Below are 21,421 nucleotides of genomic sequence, written 5' to 3' on the forward strand. Positions count from 1 at the left end.
GATGATTAAACAGTCAAGACAGATTTGCTGGGAACAAATTGAGTCAAGCAAATCTCATTTCCTCCTATGACAGTCCTGTGGACCAAGGCAAAACAATACAAATCATTCATCTTGATGGTAGGGAAGCATTTGGCATGGTCTGTCATAACATTCTCACAAGAGATAAAAGGAAACCAGGTACAGATGAAACAAATAGATTGTACAATTTTGCAGCTCCTTTATGTTGTTCACCATTCGCTGCACGAATTAACCATAACAGCATAAAAGGTGTAGCAGCCCAGGGCAGAGTCCATAGAACCAGGACTGCCACTTTTGGTCGCAGTAGTTGTACTGTTTTGTAGCTTGAGAAATTATCAAGTCCTTGAACCCAAATACTTGTGCCTTAAGGATTTTCTTGGTGTCTTGCATGAGTTACTCTAACAGTAAAACCAGAAGAGTGTGTGGAAGATCTCCAAGACCAATGCCCAAAGGCAGCATGCCCTCATGTGACTGAAAAGTCATCTGGACCAACGCATACACCTGAGAGTGTTTTAGAAAAGTTTCTGGTGTTGCATCTCATTGAGTTACGGCAAGCAAAGCAGAACATCTGAATACCAGTTGCTTACACGTAATGCAACTATTTTTTGCACCAGGTCTAGATGGGCACTTAAAATGTGTCATCTTCAATACAGGAAGGATTTTTTTCCTACTATGATCTCAGACATCATCAAGAATGGCTGTCATCATGCCAAACTGGGTCAGTCTGCGATGAAGTTCACTTTCTGCATAGTAGGACATATGGTGATGTGCTTTGGAGTTTGTGCCTAGATCAGTGTTGATACCACACCAGGGTTTTGGCTGTTGCTGAAGAGCCTGCACAGCATTGAGGCTTCTCTTGCTGCTTCCCCTGGGGGTGGGCATGAGGCTGAGAGCAAACACAGCCAGGACAGCTGACCTAAACTGACCAAAGTGATACTCCATACTTGTGGGAACAAGCTGAGTTCAGTTAATTAGAATCAAAAAGGAGTCTTTCAACCTTGACAGGTGTTTTGACAAAGAGAGTGCCGTGTTCTCAAAGTGAAAAACCACGTAATGGTCTGCATAAGAGCATGCATGGTTTTTTCCCGTGGCTGAAAACAGTCACGACATGATACGAGTGTGAATGTGTGGAATCAAAACACCAGTTTAGCAAGATCCTGGGAATTCTAGTTAACTGAATGACACTACCAGGTGCTGTTTACTAAAGAACTCTAATAAAACAGAAATGCAGAGAGAGATCTGCGGAGAATCCCAAAAACTGAATGGTGTGTGTGCAGCCTCGTTTTTTCATTGCCCATACCATACCATGTGCCATTGTGCTCAGCCATAAAAGCTCACAGAAGGGAGGAGGAAGAAGCAGGGACATTCATGGTCATGGTGTTTATCTTTCCAAGTAAACCTGTGGTGAGGTCTTGCTTTCCAGGAAGTGCCTGGACACCTGCCTGCCGATGGGCAGTAGTGGATGAAATCCTTTGTGCTTTGCTTCTGGGACCAGCATTTGCTTTCCCTGTGAAACTGTCATTGCCTCAATCCATAAACCTTCCTGCCTTCCTGCTATTTTCTCCCCATCCCATGGGAGAGGGGAATGGGTGAGGGGCTGGGTGGGTGCTTGGCTGCTGGCCAGTGTCAACTACAGCATACCAAGAGGAAACTGCCTTTTGCTGGACTGCCAGAGCCTGGGCAGCAGTTTAAACTCTAAACAATGGGGCTCTGCAGTTAGTTGGTTAATAACAAGATACATCTGTAGAAACAGTCTAAGAACTAATGTTAAGGTAGGGTATACGTGAGCCTGTATAATCAAAAATATGTACTATAATTGAATTCTTTCAAAACAAAACCCATCTAGAAGACTTCATTTATTTGAATTACACAGACAGTTTGAAATATATATTTGATTCAACTGTGAAATTCATTTTGGATGAGGCAAAAAAGTGACATCCTACAATATATTTTTTGTTTGCCATTCATCAGAAAATTCAATATGTGCCAAAGATATTCTCATTTAACATGAAAAAATAGCACACATTCTCTAAAAAATGTTTAAGAATAAAATCCTCACTTGAACAAGAAATAAATTCAAGCTTAATTTATACAAGGCCTGCACTGCAATAATATCATTTAATTGAATAGCACATTTTCAAGTCCCACTAAACATGAAGCACAACTCATCTTTTAAAACCATAAAAAAACCACTTGAAAGCATCTTTAAATCAAAAACAGTATCACACATATATGAAATCTGTCTGTTAAGTCCTCAGTTATGTATCTGTGTCTTATCACCTTATCAATGCTCATATTACATCAACTATTGAGCCAGACATAGGTACGTAATTGCACAGAGAGAACCAAGGGTTAGGATTTTCTGCATTAATCCCAGCCACCATAGGGCAGCTCACGGAATTTTTCTTTTAAGAACAAGCACTGATCTCTCTGCCATACTTCTGTCATACAGAGATGGCATCAGCCACCAAACAAATGTTCAGAAAACAGGCAATAGATTTGAAAAATATATTTTAAAGTATTTTGACAGGCACACATAGAATTATTGTTACTAACCACTCTTCTGCAGCCCACAGACCAAAATTCAGTTTTAATACAGTCCATTTAATAACTTCTTTTGAATCCTGTAATGCAGATGCATTTTTAAAGTATCACTAACCTCTTCAGCACTGTCATTTCTGTTGTCCAGCAGGGAACGGTTTGAGGAGAACATAGCTTCTACGTACAGAAATTCAATCCCATACTTGGTAAGGCTTCATCTGCACCACAGTAGGATGCACAAATCATGCTAGCAATACCAAAACTAGTTCACAATCCAAATTCTGAATGATAAATCATTCCCCATAAAATCTTTTTTTCAAGTTAGGCAAGTGTCTTGGAACAGAAAATTATCTAGAAAAGCAAGGAAAAAGTGCCTCACCTATTTTGAACAAAAACATTACTTCAAAAACTGGAAGCTAGAAGAATACTTTTTATGGGTTTCTGAAAAGTTTCATCAACAGTTTTAATTTGGTGCTTAAGAATATATTTGAAAGTAATGAGGAATCTGGTTCCTCATTGTTTTGGCTAAAGGGGGACAAAGAATTTTTTCGATTAATATGTCAGGAAAAACTGGAGAAAATTATTTATGAGGCACCATCAGCATCTTAAAATTGTCCACTAGAATAATTCAAAGATTTTAGGAAAAATCTTGTTAGCACCAAAATTGGGCTTTGTTGAACATCAATGCCTTAATTGTAATTAATCTACAGATCAAAACAAACACATTGCTAATACAATAAGCATCACAGTATCTCTACATCTGATTCTGAAAGCAATCAGGACCCATTGTGACATATATATATATAACATATATAGTCTTAAATTCCTTAGGAAGATTACCCACAACAACCAACACAAAACCTCCACACCCAACATGGGTTTGAAGGCCACTGGCTCTGACATTCACTCTGTGCAAACACAGTCACTGTAAGTGAGCAGGACTGGCACTACTCAACGTAACTGAAGTCCTAAGTGATTACTGTGGGTAACTTAGAATCATCTTTTTATAGTTTTCAACCTCCCAGTATCAAAACCATTCCATAAACATTAATATTAGTCTAAACTTGCAAAAACCTCCACCTATTCACCTTTTTGTAAGCTATCATCTTGCCCGCAAGCAGAAGAAAACATCAAGAGTGTATTTTCAAAACAAATAAAATTGTCCAAACAGACAAAAGAAAAAGGTCTGTCTTAAAAAGAACTTACATAAATGTTATTTTCCCCTTGGAACTGATAACACTGGAAAACTGTTATGCCTGAAAAGTATTAAATTTTAAATACTTGCCCCCAAAAGATAATTATCTTGAAGTCAAGCATTAAAAAGCAAAACAGGTTTGCAGGAACTATACAAGTATCCCCTCTTTTATAGCCTGACAACTGTAACAAAAACTGTGTTCAGAATTGGTTCATATGTAATAATTGTAATCTAGATCATTCACATACAAAAGAAATTTGCACATCCTGAACCTTCCTGAACCCATGGCATTTCAGCCATCATGATCCTCATTAAGGCCTCTCACAGCATTTGTAGTCTCCACTTAGACTAAATCCATCCCTAACAATCAGGAATAATTTGGTGGACAATGAGGTTCCTTTTGCAACTCCTGGCAAGGCTGCTTGTCAGCAGGAAGAAAACTACAGATAAGGAATGCTGCGAGGGGCACTGAATCTTATTGTTGGGAAGCAGAACAAGCCTACCTACCCAAGCCTTTCACAGCAGCTGCTGCTCACTCTTAATTCAGGAGCAACCTTCTCATCTTGACATCAGAGTGCTTAATACAAAGGGAAAAGATCAACAATTATACCCCAAAAAGAAAGGCAACCTTTACTTTAGGGGCTGATAGTCTTTCTTAGCAGCCATAGCTGTAATTCTAACAAATGACAGAGTTCCACTTAAATAAGCTTTTCCTAAACATTTGAGTATTCATGTTCAGTCAATTATGGTTTTCTTCAAGACCTTAGTGTCTTGCATATAGTTTTTTATAGCTGCATATCCTGAATAAGAAAGAACCATGCATAATTAGCTGACAGGCTTGCCCACTGCATTTCTGTTGTAGACATTTCCCTCCTCCTTCCATAGTTTCGTTTAACATAATTTTTGATAAAAACGTTTTGCAACTACACTTCAAAGTGAACTAGGTGCTCCAAAAAATACTGAAACTAACTTGCTTGCTGTATTTGAACCAAAGTGTTGAATATCCAGGTTCTAATGCCTTTCTGTATTGTATGCCATATTAAATTTAACTGCCAAGAAGTACAATGCTTACCAGTGAACAAAGGCATGATGCTTCACAGTAATTTCCTGAACAGGAAATGAAAGGCTACAGATAATGCTGAGCTGTGAATCCCTGACTTTCACTGCATAAGATTCAAGTTCTTATTAACTGATGAGAGATAGCACATTGACAATATTAAAACCAAAATCTATACCGATTCAGCTGTCCAGTTTGTTCACAACTGGTAAGAGAAGTTTAATCAGCTCCCAAATTATTGTAACAAGTTGATTTATCTATTAAAGCCTTTTTGTATTACTAATATTTGCTTAAGATGGCACAAATAACATTTGTAAAAGTAAACTGCTTCAGAAGAAAAGAAAGCTCCGCCATGTCCCACACATCAACCGCCTAGAGAGGAAAGGTGTGTTCCGCTCCGTAATATACTCCCACTGCCCTTCATTACTAACAAAATATATAATATCCATGGACTAACCATTAGCTCTCCCCTCTATCTCATGTTCTTATACAACAACCAGACAACTAGATTTTTTTCTCTAAATATGATTTAATTAAAAACACTAAATCAGCTTTGACTTTTATTTTATATATGTACAACAGTTACCAAATAATGAATACACTTAATCAATTATGTTAAATTTCACATAACATCAAAGGACATCAGCATGGCATGGAATAAGCTCAATGCCTTTTGCAGATACAAAAAAAAAAGCATTAATGTTAATTGTGATTATTATTTTGGTTTGTGGTTTGTTGGGGTTTTTTTTATAACCTGCTTATTAATTCTCCAAATTATGTTGCCATACAAAACAGTGTAAGTATTTAATTGATCAGTTAATATATTAGCAAATATGAACATTTGTAAAGTTTGCAAGAAATCAATTGCAAAATTACCTCAAGTGTAGAACTAAATGTATTCACGTGAAAGTTACCTGCAGTTAGAAAAATTTTGAAAAAGAGCCCAGGTTGGAGCTGTGCATTAATTTGGTCAAACTGATTCATATGAATGAACAGTCAAGTTTATTCTGATATTGAAAATATTACTATCCTTTTTATTATTCACAAACATTTGTGTATATAGTGTGTGTATGTGTGTAAATATATATAGGTATATATAAAGTGAAGATATGTTAATGTAAAAATATACTGTTCATCCGCTCCCAATTACACAAAATTCAGTATTTGGACATTAAACTGTGTAAGTATGAATGTCCATTTCAAATCTACATTCAACCAGCAACAAATACTTAGAAGTATTTTTGTAAACATTTGAGATAGGGAAAATCCATTTACAAAACAATCTTCCTTTAGCGCATCAGCATCTCTTCAGCTTGAAAATTTTGTACAGCAGCTTCAGATGGCATATTGTGAATCTGCTCAAATCAAAGAGCTCACACTGTCTTAGATCAGTGTGTGAAAGCTCAGCAAATGCAGAATTTTCAAATCCATTCTTAATCACCATCCATTTCCAGTTTTCCAGCAAAAACAAAATGCACTTGGCTACAAAAATATTAAGGAATGTTATTGAAAACAAAAGGCTATCTTGGTAGAAGAAACTACAAAAATAGTTAAGTTGAGTCATGTTGTAAAGCTTTAATGCAAGAGCATTACAGTACAGATTTTCTTTACAACCTTAAAGCTTAATCAACACCAAATTTAAATATCCATCTCTCAAGTGCTTGAAAAAATGTGCTCAGTGAAAGTCTTTCTTCAATGTAACCAACTGAAGTTACGCAGGTGTCAGGCTTTGCGTCTCAGACATCTGCTGAGCGCTGTCTTGTGTTCCATTGGCAGCAATTACAGGTGTTGAGATACTCTGATATAACGACGTTGGACAACTCAGATCAGCTCCACTTTCATCCTCTCCAGTATCTGAATCCGGTGTTACAGAACTGCTTTCTATCCCCAGAATCTCACTAACTGCTTGAGGCAATTCCTGGAAAGGAGGAGGCAGGAGAAAATATTAAAAATCACTGTAATAAAATGGAAAAAAGTTAATAACTACAAGGTCCCCCTCTGTCCGTCCTGCAGACCCAGTAACTAATCATTCATCTCAATTTAGCTGTACTGAAAGCTACTCTCTCAGCATTACTTGCATTACAGTTACCATCTTCCGTAGCTGCTTTTCAAAAAGACAGCAAAGGGAACAGGCTCAAGAATCAATTCCCACTTAACAGTATTATCTTCATTACAAAAATAAAAATCTAATCAACTATTATAATTACACTTCATGTTATTGAAATTAGTTTTATCAGGTTACCCATTAGTTTCTGCCTAATAAGTCTGGTATGCCTAATAAGTCAGCAATGCACCTTTGAACTCGTTTGAGCACACTGAACATCAAATTTCTTGCAATGAGGTTATCTAGTGAGAGTTGAGAAATCACAACCAAAATGCACAATCCAGCTTTCCACCAGTGAACAGTATTAGTCTATAAAATCAATCACTCTTGCTTACAGACTTTCAGAATATAGGTGCTGCATAGCTACAGAACATCCTTTATTTAGGCATTTAGTTATTTCACAAGTCATACATGAACACTTACAGCTAACTACATACTTTTACTGTCTATAAATATTCACAGTAGATATATTCAAAATATCTTTACCTTGCAATTCATCATCTGCATGGAAATTGCTTCTGCTTTGCAGAGTATATATTCCACATCGATTTTCATTGACAGTTCATTGATATGCTAAAAATTCATTCACAAAGGATAGTGAGATAAATGGTAAGTATGCTTTACTGCAAAATACACTGCATAGATCTGGATCCCTTTCCCCATAGAAGTATCACCTTATAAGCCTGCCCTTAAGCTATGAAATGCTAGACATAGTCTATTTGCTTTAAGAAATGGCTACTGAAAGATATAGTCTGCAACAGCTGGCTTTCACCAGTATCCAAGATCTGCAAGAGGAATCCATGGTACTTCTAAATGTGACAAACTATCTAGGCCTCCTACGTACTTCCCCAGCTCACATTTTCAGAGATAAATTAGATGACAGAAGAAAAAGCAAAAGTTAAGATTAAACATACTAAGCAGTAGTCTGAGGGGAAGAACCATTTAATGATCTCATCACTAAACAGACATCCAATAAACCATTTTGAAAGCATGGAGGATAGACAATCAATTGACATTCAACCCCTTGGAAAATAGTATGCATCTTTTCCTCCCCCAATATAAATCATAATCATACTGCATTAACTGCAAAATGTTAATTAATATTTAACTTAATATTCGAAACACAGCCCCATACTAGCCACTAGTAAGACAATTAACGCTACCCCAGCCAAAACCAGCACGATAATGCATAAGAATTCAGTACCTTTAATATGTCATTAAAGTCATAATGCTTGTCCATTATTTGCTGTTTTTCAGATTCTAAGATAGCACAACAAAGGAGAAGATGAAAATTTTGACAAGGCAATTCTGTCCACATGACCTGTTGAAATAAACAAAACACATCTGAAATGCTTATACTTCTCCTGTGAAAAGCAGTTCTTAGAAAATAAATAAGTCCTCAAGCCGAGTTGCTTAGCTAACAATAAACTGTTTTTGAAAGCAATTAAGCATTTGTACAATTATTTGGAATTTTTGTTTTGGCCCATTAGTGATAACTGCAAGTCTGAGTAACCAAATGCTTATCTGGTTCTTTAAGACTTCTGTGTCTACCACATTGTCCACTATAATGCTATTAAGCTGCTTGAGCTTGTGGTCTTGTGAATGTGTGTTCTGCCTCAGCTCATGTGAAACAGAAGTAATTAAAACTAAAAAATTATTAGTGTCTGCAGGTGTGAATTAGTAGAAGTGTGTCATGCTCAGCAATGCCTTAAAAAAGTTCCTATGGGTTATAAATAAGGTGATAAAGTTGTTCCCAATCCCCCCACTAGAAGAACCTAAAGATATGTACATGCAGGTATTTGGGGGTGGGTGGGTGTTACTTTCTGACTGCAGACACACTAGCTTTTGGTCCCATGAAGGACACAATTAACCATTCTTGAGTTCACTGGGACTAAAATGTGCAACCTCAGTACTAATACCCTATTTTAGCAAATTCAGGAAAATCTTTTTTAAAAAGTATTTGAAGAGAATGTGTGTGATGGGCAGAAAGCTGGAAAACAGTTTTGACAACAAAACCAGAAAGAAGCAAAAATCTGTTTGCACAAATCGCTCTGACAAACAGATGCAGGATTTAAGACAATGGATTTAGTCTCAAAAAAGGCAGATAAGAAAGTAGACTCATGAGGATTCAGTTTTACTTAATTAGTAAAAATCTTTTTTCATCATTATTGATGGAGTACAGCCTTAAAGCTGAGCAAGAGCTTACTTCTACTTGAACTATGTAGCCTGTAAACAGAACTGCATCAATATGAAAGATATCCAAACCAGGTTCACCCAAAACAAGGTGCAATTAATCTTGAATGTTTCAATTAAGATTCAGTTCCTCCGGTCCAGAATTAAATTTTCCATCTTTTTCAGACATCCAATATTCTCTTAAAGCATTCTCACTCCAGCAAAAAGACTGGAATGCAAATAGGCTGATTAACAGTAAAAACTGAACAAAAATGCCTATAGTCTACCAACCTCAGCCTGTCTACACACTACTGTGTTGGGGTTTTTTAACTTCTACTTCATAAGGAAATATTGACAGGTGTACATTGATTTGGTTCAACATGAAATTGCTGCCAAAAAAAATCCATACTTTTTGCTACCATTTTTGATAAACCTTTTGAAGTCTGGTGCAGAGCATGCACTTAAGTATATAAATATGTAACAGCAGCATTACAGTGTGCTGAAAGAATGGAAGAAAAGCAGCATTTAAATTATAAATATAAAATAATATCAAAACATACCACTTAAGAGTGATAACTCTTTTCTTATTATTTCTTTCTGATAAAGCTGTACAAGTAAGGATGCATTTGTTCTAGAGCTACCTCAGTATCCATGAATATTTGTAATCAATACTAGCACATAAGTAAAGTAACTCAGCATCAGGCCATTCTGGCTTTATACTATGTGAGCAGTACTAGAATAACACTGGAGGTAGGTGTGAGCTAGCTGAGTCATTCTGTTACAGAATTTTTCTTTTGGGATTCTTCTTTTTCCACCCAGCCTTCCTGCACCATCTTGAGAATGAAGCAACCCCCTGTGCAATCTGAAGACTTAAGAGCTGGCTGGAATTACCAGGTGATATTGCCTGCCTCTCCAGTGTCAAGGAGGGACTGAACTGCTCTCAGTCTTGGGACATCTAAGCAGCAGGTCAGTATGCTGTCTATCTGGGCTGAGTTTCAGAGACAATGCTAAAATGTAAACCCACCCACGGACACAGCAGTTTAACCCACCTTCATATTTCTGTAAGAAGGCATTGCACATAACATTGCAAATAACTGCAGTCACGTAACATGTCGCAGCTTACCCACACCAGGTAGAATGCCACCTCTCTATCGCGTGCAACTCTGTCACAGAGCGCTGGTACAACCACCCACATTTCCTACCACAATCTGATTATGGCTCTTGCTCATCAAGCGGGAGAGCTTGGATTTAGCCTCTACTCCAGCTGATGAGGACTGGTATCTCCCATCTCCAGGGTGAACGTCTAATAACCAGTCTAGTGAAGAATCTTTTTCATTCATTTTTGAGATAAAACACTGGAAGTCATGAAGCCAGTGGGAACAGGGAAAAACTGTCCAATGTGGACATACGAGTCAGAGGACAGAAACAGAGATCCACAAGAACACCCTGAAATTACCAGATTAAACAGAAAAAGCCCCAGAAGTTCTAGAACCTCAGATGGTACCTCTCCTTCCCATTCTACCCTCTGCAAGTGAGTACGTCACAGGATAATATCGCCTTTAAATGGATTCCCTCAATACACGTGCTATTACAAAAGAGTACATGAGTTTTGCTCAGACTGAGATATCAAAAAAATACTGAGATACCTACTGATTACAATGCGAAAATGTCTCCTGTGCCTATAGCTTGCATATATCCCACTTATACATATCCCTGATACCAGTGAAGCTGCATGGCTACGCACAGGAAAAAAACAACCCACTGTAAGCTGGACTTCAACTGTGATAAAGGTGACACTAGCTTTTACATAAAAACATCAACATAATGTCTTAATTAGTTTGCTTTAAAAAGGAAAACAAGATATTCCCCTTCCCATTCTATATCTCCTAGCAAAGAAATTTAACACTTGTAGTAAACATGATGTGCAGGAAGGAACCTACAAGACTATCATATCAATAGGTTTCCATCATCTTCCTGAGAGGAAAAAAAATGCTTGAGAGAGAAATATAGTGTGTTTCTTTTCTCTATGCACACATATACACACAATAAAACAGAGGTGATAAAAACAAACCAACCTAGGACTGTAAACTGTAAATAAAAATACTATTGTCATCAACTTAAAAAGACAAATTACTGTTTAAAAAAATACTGAGAAGATAACATAATACTGGGGATAAGAGATGACTAAATTTCCCCACCGAATCATTATCCTTTATACCTTGGCATAAGAGAATTCTTTTGGTACATATTGGTTTCCTTATTTATGAATGTTATTCGTAAACTTTTCCACCATCTGGTTAAAATACCACCTCAATAGTCTATGATAGTAAATTCCACCAACTAATGATAAAAACCTAAAAAAATATTTACTTTAGACAGTTTTAAATACTGGTCCTCCTCTTTATGTGACTCCTTTTTCATTAGTGGAAAAAGTGAATAAAAGCATCAACATTATTTCTCATCCCACCGGAAACATTTTTCATTATATTACAAACTTTATGCATCTGAGCCCTGTTCTTTTCATTACCCTTCTGTTCTCCAACACGTGTGATGTTATGTCCTAGAAAATACTCCTTCCACTCATCTGAACATTTATTCTCTTGTTTGAGTTTTCAGTGGATGCAGTGCCCTTGCTAAATGCATCTTAGACAATAAACCTGTACTGCTGACAAGACTTCTCAATTTTCTTGGAACAAAGAATTAAAAAGTGTTCAACAAAAATATTAGTTCATCTTAATTATTCCATCCTATCCCAATATTGCCTAAATCAAAAAGGATCTCAGTAACCTGGATTTATTGGAACTTCAACATTTTCATGTTTTACATCATGTTTTTTGGCATCATAGGGCCTTATCATCAAGATGACCTAGATCTTCTGACATCATCCTCCTTATGGTTTTGGCTAACACAAACTACCCTGACAGTGCTTTACTCCACTTAATCTAATGAAGTTCTACCAATACCAAGGAATTAATCAAACACACATACACAAATGCTCTTTCTTCTAGCATGAACTGTTTTCCATTAACAGTGAACTGGTACTCTCCACTTACTACTTACACTCAAGAGTCTGATGTGAAGGATCCTGTCCAAACCTTTTTGAAAAAGCCAATTTATCCCCACCAGCTCCAATAAGTATTTTTTTTATTAAGTTCCCAAGTTGTTCTTTTGGTTAAAAAGTCATAAAGTATGCTCATTTGTCCTCAGATCATTGCACTAAATATTTGAATTTTTTTTAAATCTAACAGAGTATTAACACTTTTTGTTCTAAAGTCAAAAAACTGCTGGAGTTTATGTGATGAAATATCTCCTTACCTCCCAGAGTCGAAGAATATCTTGAAAGCTAAATTCCCTTTTGAATCTGATGAGAAGCCACCGGAAGCAAAAATAAAGGTAGCCTGAGTCTTGAGATTCTAGGAATAAGAGTGTTACATTTCATAAGCACCAAATTTGGTAAGACAGCAGGTGAAAAAAAAAATAAACAAAAACCCCTCCCACTTTACAGGTATTCATACCACTTATTTTAAAGATGGTAGCCCCTTTTCAAAATCAAAGATTTTTGCTGGAGGATGGCATATTTTTAAAATTGACCCTGTTTTTCAATAGGCATGGAGCTATAAATTGTGCTATCAATGCACACAGAATGCAGTAAGCTGTTTCAGTTATTGTGCATGAATAATACACCTACCTAAATAACTGCAAAATCCACTGTCTAGCAAACGAAGCAAAGTACTCAGTTGAATTAGTTGTGTCTTCATACCCTGCATCTGTTCTTCAAAATTCTGATGCTGTATGGAATAAAATATTAGCACTGTCATTTTTATTAACTCTTTGCAGCTATTTTTAAATTTTAAAAAAGTTTTGTTATTGCAACAGTGATTCTCATCCTTTTGGTATTTAACATACGGATATTTAACCACACTTCTATCTAATGAAATGTCTGCCTTTTACTCAGAAGTTTAACTAAAGCAATGAATGCTGTTTCTTTGCTAGCACTTTTGTATGTAATAAATGTTAGTTTAAATCAGTCCAAGCTCTGTACTTCCAAGCAGCATGACTGCACTCAAACCAAAAAGACAACTTGTTTTTTTACAGTCACATTGTTTTGCCACATGCACATATAAGCTTCAGTTTGTGGAAAGTCTAAATTGCATCTAATAAATACCAAAAGGCAGGTATGACAGGGAACAATTATCCTGAACAAAATCCTGCTTAAGACTCCCGATAAATACAACTTTGTCTGTGATGACTCTGAGTTACTTCAGAACTCTTAAGGAGACAAGTTTGTCTGTACTGGACAGCAATAGTATTGCAAACCCACTGCAATCTAACAATCAGAAAAAGTATGTTGACTCCAAACATAAAAATGACTGCTTTAAAAGAATTCCAAAAACCGAATGCAATTTATAAATTACAATTAACTCCAAATGCTATCTGTAGCTTATCTGTTTACGTGGACTAAAAAAGCCTTATTTTACCATTTGATCCATATATGATACGAAGCACCAAAAGGCATCTACTTCATTCTCCATAACATACAAGACAGGTGACAGCAAGTCGCTCATCCCCTGCACATAACCTTGATGGAGAAAAAGGAGGAGGAAAAAGCAGATAGGAATTTAAAATCAGCAGTTAGATAGTAATTTTTCAAGTGTGATGAATGACTGCTAAGCATTCCAAGTTTGTACAGATACTGTAATTCTACAATTAAACAATGATTTTGTAATCCAGAAGATCTAATAAGATTTATTAGCCATTTCTGCCAATATAAAAAGAACATGAAGCAAACACATTGTTCTAGTAGTAGTTAAAATATGTACAAGCTGAGCTGACATCACAATAGATTTTTAGCAAATTCCCATTTAGAACTCAGGAACATATATTGATATTTTTAAGAAGATTAAATATATACCTTTCACCATCACAAATACAAACTTGTAAATACTTTCCTTTCTATCTGTAATTGATTGCCTTCTTCAAGACATTTAAAACTTTCTACTGTCTTCCCACTCCTCCACCCATTCCCAACTGAAGATTTTCATCTCAAATTAATTTAAAGAGATGTTGAGTTTCAATTCCAGGAATACATAATGCAACAGTTTTTATGAAGAAAATTTCACACTTTACACCTTTTTTTTTTTTGGCACTGAATATGCTTTAAGGATTCCTTTATTTAGGGAAGTAGGGACTGTTCTGCTTGGATGGTACTTTACACCCAAGCCTAAGACCATTTGTGTAACCAAGTAGACAACAACAAAGACTACTACGTATCAAAGCAAGGAAGGGAATTAATAGCAAAGTATTGTTTGCAAGAAGCACAAAATATATCTAGACCTGAATCAAGGATGTGCTTTTACGTTTCTATGCCTAGAAGTGGTCAATCAAGTTCATACCCCCTAAAAAGCACTTGCACACCTTATAAGAAAAGCTTCCACTTAACAGGAGAAGGAAATGCCCAATAAAGCATATAATTTTTGCAAACACCTGTAACATTTTAGTTGTATTCACGGTTTTATAGCTTTTTAGTGCCTCTTCCAGCTTTCTTGTTTTGAATTAACCGTCCAATTAAGACCAGGAGAAGACAATGATTTTTACAGATCATTTTTCCCCTTCTTCATGACTCTTCCAATTACCTTATCACTGATGCTAGTGTCAGCTTATCTACTGCCTTACTGCTGACCTCCCTAAGTAAGAGAAGACAATTAATGTGTATGCCTATCATCAGTGGTTGGTTCAACGTGACATTTCTCAGTTGGCTGACTCCATTTCTTAATGAAGTAATGGTAACTGAATAACTGAAAAGAGGATTAGAGTTAATGACTGAAAATATGGAGCAGGTGTGAGAAGAACAAGTGTGAGAATAGAACAAGTAACAGCAAAAAGATAAATAACTGAAAGGTCAAAATTTCAAAAAGTTTTATTCCCCACACATTTCATACTATGGCCAACTAAAATAAATTCAGAGAAAATTCTGTTCAAGACAGTTGAAAAGTCTCTTACATAATAAAAACAATTTAATTAATGCAGACTTAAGGAATTTATTCAGAAAAATATTGTATCAAAAGCTGTTCTGTCCCCTCCCCTATCTGGCACAGTTTGTGGCATTATATAGATCTCTCTACATCTGCTGTCGAAAGATTAAGTGCAGTACTGCACCAGCACTTGAGTAGCTTAGAAGCCTTGGACAGTTACTATGTCAAATTTACTATATTTCCATTATTATTATTCTTGCTTGCTTATGAAACAAAATACTTACCCACATTTAAGCTGTTTTTAATAGAGTGGGTGGTGAATCTGCTTTAATTTCACTTAAAATGTCACTGTGCATTAATGCAGGTTGAAATGTGGAAAGATGTGGAACAGAGATACATGTTTAAACCATCTCAATCAGTTTTGGTTTTCTCCTTTTTCCAGCCAAAGATCAAGGCACTCTAAAGACTTTCAGAAAGGACAAAAGCTAACAAGAACTAAAGCTCTGCAGCATGTTTACTAGCAGTTAAAGATTTATTCCTACTTTCTGTCTTCAAAATCTGGCACAAAGTGGGCTTTTTGAACACCAAAACTTTTCTGAGACAGAATACCAAAAAAACCTCCCAAGTATACAATAGCAAAATGTCATGCCATGATTGAAGGGGGAACCAGCTAGAAGTATGTTTTCCCTCCCTCCCAAGACAGTTAACAAAAAGCAAGATTTAGGTATCACATGAACACTATGATTAAAGCAAGATGTTATATGCTCTTCCCTCTGTAACAGATGCATGCACTAAAGTGTAATTTTTGACAGATTGCTAAGTGCAATCCTCAAGAACCAACTTTTAAAATATTCACAATGACACCATGTTTACAAACAGCTGGTTCAGCATGCTGAGCTTTAATTACAGCAGTGGCAGCTTGTTTATAATTTTTACTGATATATCAGTCTTAAAAATGAATATAACACTCAAGTTCCAAAGACCCAAACTCATTTAAAAGTCTGAAAAAAAGAAATAAGGAAAAAAACCCAAGCAAAACCAACAAAACCAACAAACCCCCCCCCAACAGTAGGTCTATGGTGAAGACAAACTGCCACTTAATTTCCAATCCCATTTCAGCTGATGAATTCAGATATCTGCAATAAGCATCAAATGGAAGAGAGGAAGAAAAGCTGAACAAAGTTATCTACATTATTAAATACAACTCTTGGAATTTACAAAAAAACACTGTAATCAATACAAGTCCAATTTTATTAGGAGGACTTAACATAAGCAAAGTTGCCCATCAGAAATCAAAAAGGCTTTTACATTCAGATGGACACAACTTACCTAAGTCAAAGTCATACATGCAATAGGTCATCAAAATATCGTGAAGTAAAATCAGTCCTGGGTTATCTTCACCTTCATAGAATTTATTTGTTCGATCTGTCCTGTTCACATCTTTTTCTAAGAAAACAGTCCAGATTTAAAAACATTTTCAAAACCAGTTCTACAAAGCCAGTACCAAATGAATTCAGAATGTTTAAGCTGCTGATTTCTTCCTCAAAGTGTTGCAAAGCTTTGAAGTGTTTGAGACAACTGCATAACTGATTATCATTGCAAAATAAAGAATATTTTAAAAGAAAGAAAATCCTTCCTATCTGCAATAAAAGGATTTGCTTATAAACATATTTTAAAGCTTTCTGCCTTTATTTTTGTTAATACATTTTGTGGCAAAATTCCTGATTATAATTCAGCAAAAATGTTTTACATTTATGAGGATTAATAAAAATTTGATGTCAGCTAGCTATACAATGCCAATTATGAATACTTAATGCGATGCAGCATAAACCATAGTTGGAAAACTACCATATGATCAGCTCGAAGACACTGTGATAGTTCATGACAGCACGTTAACAAATCCTGTTTAACAAGTGCCTATAACTCACAGCGAGATGAAACTGCTCTTTCATCAGGCAGTTTTGATGCCTCAAACATACCAAGCACACAGCATACTCTTTAATAATCTGAAATTCAAAACTGCTGTCATGAAATCAGCAAAATTTTGAATGCACTTTGATAAAAGAAGTATTTTGTAGTTTGGGATCTATTTTACAATATAAGCCTAATATTATCACCTACATTTCAAATACTTAAAAAGCAAAAAAATTGCTTCAACAGAAACAAGCAACTGGCCTTTTTTTACTCTGAATATTATTTTTTTCTGTTATAACTCTCTAAAAATGTAGTTTACTAACCTACCAAGACTCTGACCCTTTCAGCTTGCCTGTTGAATAACTGCCTGAAATAAATTTGGTCTATATCTCAGAATAACACAAAAATCTTGTCCTGCCTCCTGAAGTAACTATTTAGTAATCCTAAACATTGGTGCCCAGATGTCACTACCAAAGAGAACTGAGGATACAAACCGCTATTAGTCAGCATAATTTCATGAAATTTTTAAAAGTAGATATAAAACTCTGCAAGTCAGAATGCACATACACAAATCCCTGTAAGAATTTATAAAATATGGACAGACACATTTTCACTGTCTTATTGGATGTCATTATTTTAACAACATTTCTGTTAAAAACAAATCATGACATAACAGAAAATGAAGAGTCTTTTGTTATCAAGTAAAGGAAGTTTAAAAATCCAGCCATTTTGTAACACCAATGTGTAAGGCTCTGAATTACTCTAGTTAAAAAATATTTAGTATTAAGTATATAACAAAGTTGGGAAAACTCTGGAAAGAGAAACATGTTAGTTTTTAGTGTTTCTACATACAGGTTCCTCAAAAGGGTACATTTTTTCAACTTCATATTAAACTGTAGAAGTGTGTGAATTTGTCCAGTTAGATATATTTGCAAATCTAAATTTACCTATAAGACTTCGGTAATCTCTTAATCTTGAATTTCTCTTTTCCTGTTCCTCACTGACAGATTTCCACTGCAGTTTCATCCTGAAATATTCATCCCTGAAGAAGAAAGATAATTTTGAAACCAAAACATTCTCAATTACTACATTTCTTTGATTTTTTTAATTTAAGCATTCATTCCATTTGTTCTTTGACATAAATGGAATAACATCACCCTGGTTGTATAATATTTTTACTTTAATATAACAATAATTCTTAAGAAAGTCTCACATGCTTCTTGCATTCAACAATTTTAGCAGCTTCTTTCAACATTCCAAAAAGCTTTTTATCTTAAGAAAAGATGCAGCTTTTAAATTTATTTTGTAACAAAAAAATCACTGTACTCACGTTTTCCTTTTCTGCAGATTTGCTCTCTCTTCTTTAGAGCTATTCCAAGGAAAATACCCCAAGAGAAATTTCCATGCCTCCTTTCTTAAAGTATGGCAGAGACCCTAGGGGAAAATGGATATGAAATATAAACAAAAGACTATTTTTATATTGTGAGGAAAAGTTCCTAAAGCTATACAACACTTCTCAAAGTAACAACTTCATAGAATTTTTATATGTTGGTTTCTTCTTACAGTGTAGCCAAATCTCATGTGCTAACTAGGTATCACATCTGGAGAAAACAGACAGAAGAGAGTATGATTAAGCAAAAACTGTAGAAGCACTGGATTCATACTCAGATAAGAAAGCAACCTTAGAAAATAATTTTCTCCTTATGTTTTTGCTTCGCTGATAGGAATAAAAAACTTACAGGCATCACAGACTTTAAAAAGAAAAAAAAAAAGTACCTTTAAAATGTGTATATTTAAGTATCACACTGCTTAACTGCCAAATTTCTGGTCTTGCCACAAACTGATCATGAGGACTAGGCTTCCATATATTTATTTTTTTAAATAAATATTTTCACTTAACAAGACATGGCCAACCTTCAGACCAATCTTCCATTTAAAGCTACCAATGTCCACTCAAGAACAGTGTTTGTCGGGAATCTCTCCAAGTAATGCTCAACATCTGTAGATGACAAAGCTGTAGATGTACTGGCTAATCACAGCCTGCTCTCATCAAAGGAGTTTCTTTCAACTCCTGTAGTACAGTTGTAAGAATGAGGTACTTTTGCTATGAGAGAACCCAGTTTACCAGACCCAGGCCGGCTTGATTCCTCACTATATTTCTTCATTTACCAATAGCATCATCCAATACAAAACTAAGTAGAAACTAGAACTTTTCCAGTAGCAGACCAACAGTTTAAGAGATGCATTTTAACTTCTTTCATTTCTTTTTTCTTTAGTCAGGATGTGCACTTAATGTACTGGAAGTTATTGCGATCTTAAGTCACAAATAAAATAGAGCACTCACTCCTCTGGCAAGGGCAGAGATAATGGGAAAATGGGCTACAGGAAGAACAGACTTGTAGTAATTCTCATGATTGTGGAAGAGCCTTAACTGGGCACCTCAGGCACATGAATATTAAGAAACAGTCACAGAAACCAAAAAGGGCCTCCTTTTCACTCTACCCCCTTTACAGTACATTACTTAATATATATAGGTCCTTTAAAAACCTGTAATATCAACACTATCATTCTCTACTTCTGTTCAAACAGACTGCATGCTTGCAAATATGCATCAACACACACACAATGAATGCACTAAGGTAGCTGGATTCCCACCAAAAATTAGAAATATTAAAGTAACATTAGGTAGAAAAGCCACAGGACATAACTACGGTGTTCAAAATTTCCATCACTGAGACTAAATTCACATTCATATTGCAAAACCCTCAGTTCAATTAAAAATATCAGCAAAAGTGTTTAGGACCGCTCTGATGAGGGTCAAATTCAGGCACACTCCTGAGCAAAAAGAGAAGTTTTTGCTGGAGAAGGGTAAGAAAAAAAAAAATATTTAAAAGAAAAGAATAAACCCAATATCCTAGCACTAAAGCACTGGTCTTTTCCGGAAAGCCACTTTGCTTTCTTTTCTTTATCACTTAAGCCTCTGTGTTTTCAAGTCACTCACTTCAGCTAGCCACAAGATCCCTCTCCTCGTAGAGCACTTTGTATGTCTGCAAGACTGCTGAGGTATAGGTTAGCATGAAATCATGCTTTACGAAGTCTCTAACAATACTGACCGGGTCATGCTCAAAGTCCTGCATAAAGCATTACAAGTATAATGAAAACGGCATAACCATGGTTTGGGAAGGAAAGTTAAAGGAGCCAGAATCATAACATAGGTCTTTCTGAAATTTAGAACAACAAGTTACCCCTTTGAATATTGATCGCTTTATGTAGTCCACATCTAAAATTCTTCCTTCAGAATCCATATTCTTAGCCCACTCTTCAGCTGACACAGGCTCTCTTCTACTAACTTCAGGCTGTTTTCCTAGATCGATCTGAAACACAAACGCATTTTATTAATCCCAGCAACGTGCTTCAGTAGTTACAAACAACTGCACAAAACTGCCCAAATAGCACTAAGCTTGTCCATTTCTTATATTCAGTGCAACAACATTTTCACATGCACATACCTCAGTAGCAACTCTAAGGATTTAAGGCTGTGTCCACATGAGCAGGAGTGTGGACCAACACAAACAGATCTTTAGAGTAAGATACTCTGTACTGAAGACTTGGCTATACATGTTAATATTTCAGATTTTGGAGGATGTATGTGTGTTTTAAATAACCTTCTATCCCCAAAAACCTCTGAGCTAGCTTCTCATAAACTAAAAGCCTCTATGCAACTGGAAATGTATTAGGTATGTGCAACTCAGCAAACAAGGACAATAGAGAACTTCACTTCAAAACCACATTCCTGATACACACTAGTGCATCTTGAGAGAACTGAAAAACAACTTGTGCTCAGAGACGCTATCCCCACACAGACTGCACAGTGTGACTGAGAGATCCATTTCAGTACACTTAAAGGCCTCTTGAGAAACCGCAAGACTGTATGTACTTCAGAACTTCTAACACCCATCCAAAGTTTCAGTTTGTGGTTAGTCTCTCTCAGATCCCAAATTGCATGTTTAAGCACAGCAGAATTCAGCAGACAGTAATTCCTTACTTCCTACAAATACTTTTATGACAGCAAGCCCCAAATGAATTTGTGTTTCAACTCTTTCTTCATTTGTCAGATTAAGACATATAGGTCATTGTTATTTTCCATATGCAACATTCCTTATACTTTTTCTCATGGATAAATTAACTGATTAAGTGCTAGACAGCAACTTCCTAGAATTACCTAGTTCAAACAGCTACTGCTAAGATATTAACACTACCTTGAACTCAAGAAAAAAAAAAGCATAAAACAGATAATGCTTTGAAAACATGTAAGCCACTTAAATAGTAATCACAAGCACTTAAAAATAAACCTTTTCCACCTATCTGTAAAAGACACCAACAGGAGCCCACAGTGATTCATGATCCAATTATAAGTTCATTCCAGCTTTGGTTCCAATCATATATAA

General features: G+C 35.8%; 1 protein-coding gene across 2 annotated transcripts in view; it reads right to left on the minus strand.

Annotated features, from left to right (window-relative positions):
* Nucleotides 1-5,321: 5,321 nt before the first annotated feature.
* Nucleotides 5,322-21,421, minus strand: part of TBC1D15 (TBC1 domain family member 15) — a 37,059-nt gene continuing 20,959 nt past the window's right edge. For both annotated transcript variants that reach the window (XM_017832807.1, XM_017832806.1), the window contains 10 exons: nucleotides 20,219-20,347; nucleotides 18,304-18,407; nucleotides 17,921-18,015; nucleotides 16,389-16,505; nucleotides 13,566-13,666; nucleotides 12,776-12,875; nucleotides 12,403-12,500; nucleotides 8,120-8,236; nucleotides 7,402-7,488; nucleotides 5,322-6,729 (listed from right to left, as the gene is read on the minus strand). In XM_017832807.1, coding sequence (XP_017688296.1) covers nucleotides 6,523-6,729; nucleotides 7,402-7,488; nucleotides 8,120-8,236; nucleotides 12,403-12,500; nucleotides 12,776-12,875; nucleotides 13,566-13,666; nucleotides 16,389-16,505; nucleotides 17,921-18,015; nucleotides 18,304-18,407; nucleotides 20,219-20,347 — 1,155 coding nt within the window. In that variant the 3' untranslated portion in view covers nucleotides 5,322-6,522. The remainder of the gene's footprint in view (nucleotides 6,730-7,401; nucleotides 7,489-8,119; nucleotides 8,237-12,402; nucleotides 12,501-12,775; nucleotides 12,876-13,565; nucleotides 13,667-16,388; nucleotides 16,506-17,920; nucleotides 18,016-18,303; nucleotides 18,408-20,218; nucleotides 20,348-21,421) is intronic.

This window comes from Lepidothrix coronata, unplaced genomic scaffold, assembly GCF_001604755.1.
Source record: "Lepidothrix coronata isolate B3197 unplaced genomic scaffold, Lepidothrix_coronata-1.0 Scaffold206, whole genome shotgun sequence".
Lineage (NCBI taxonomy): Eukaryota > Metazoa > Chordata > Aves > Passeriformes > Pipridae > Lepidothrix > Lepidothrix coronata.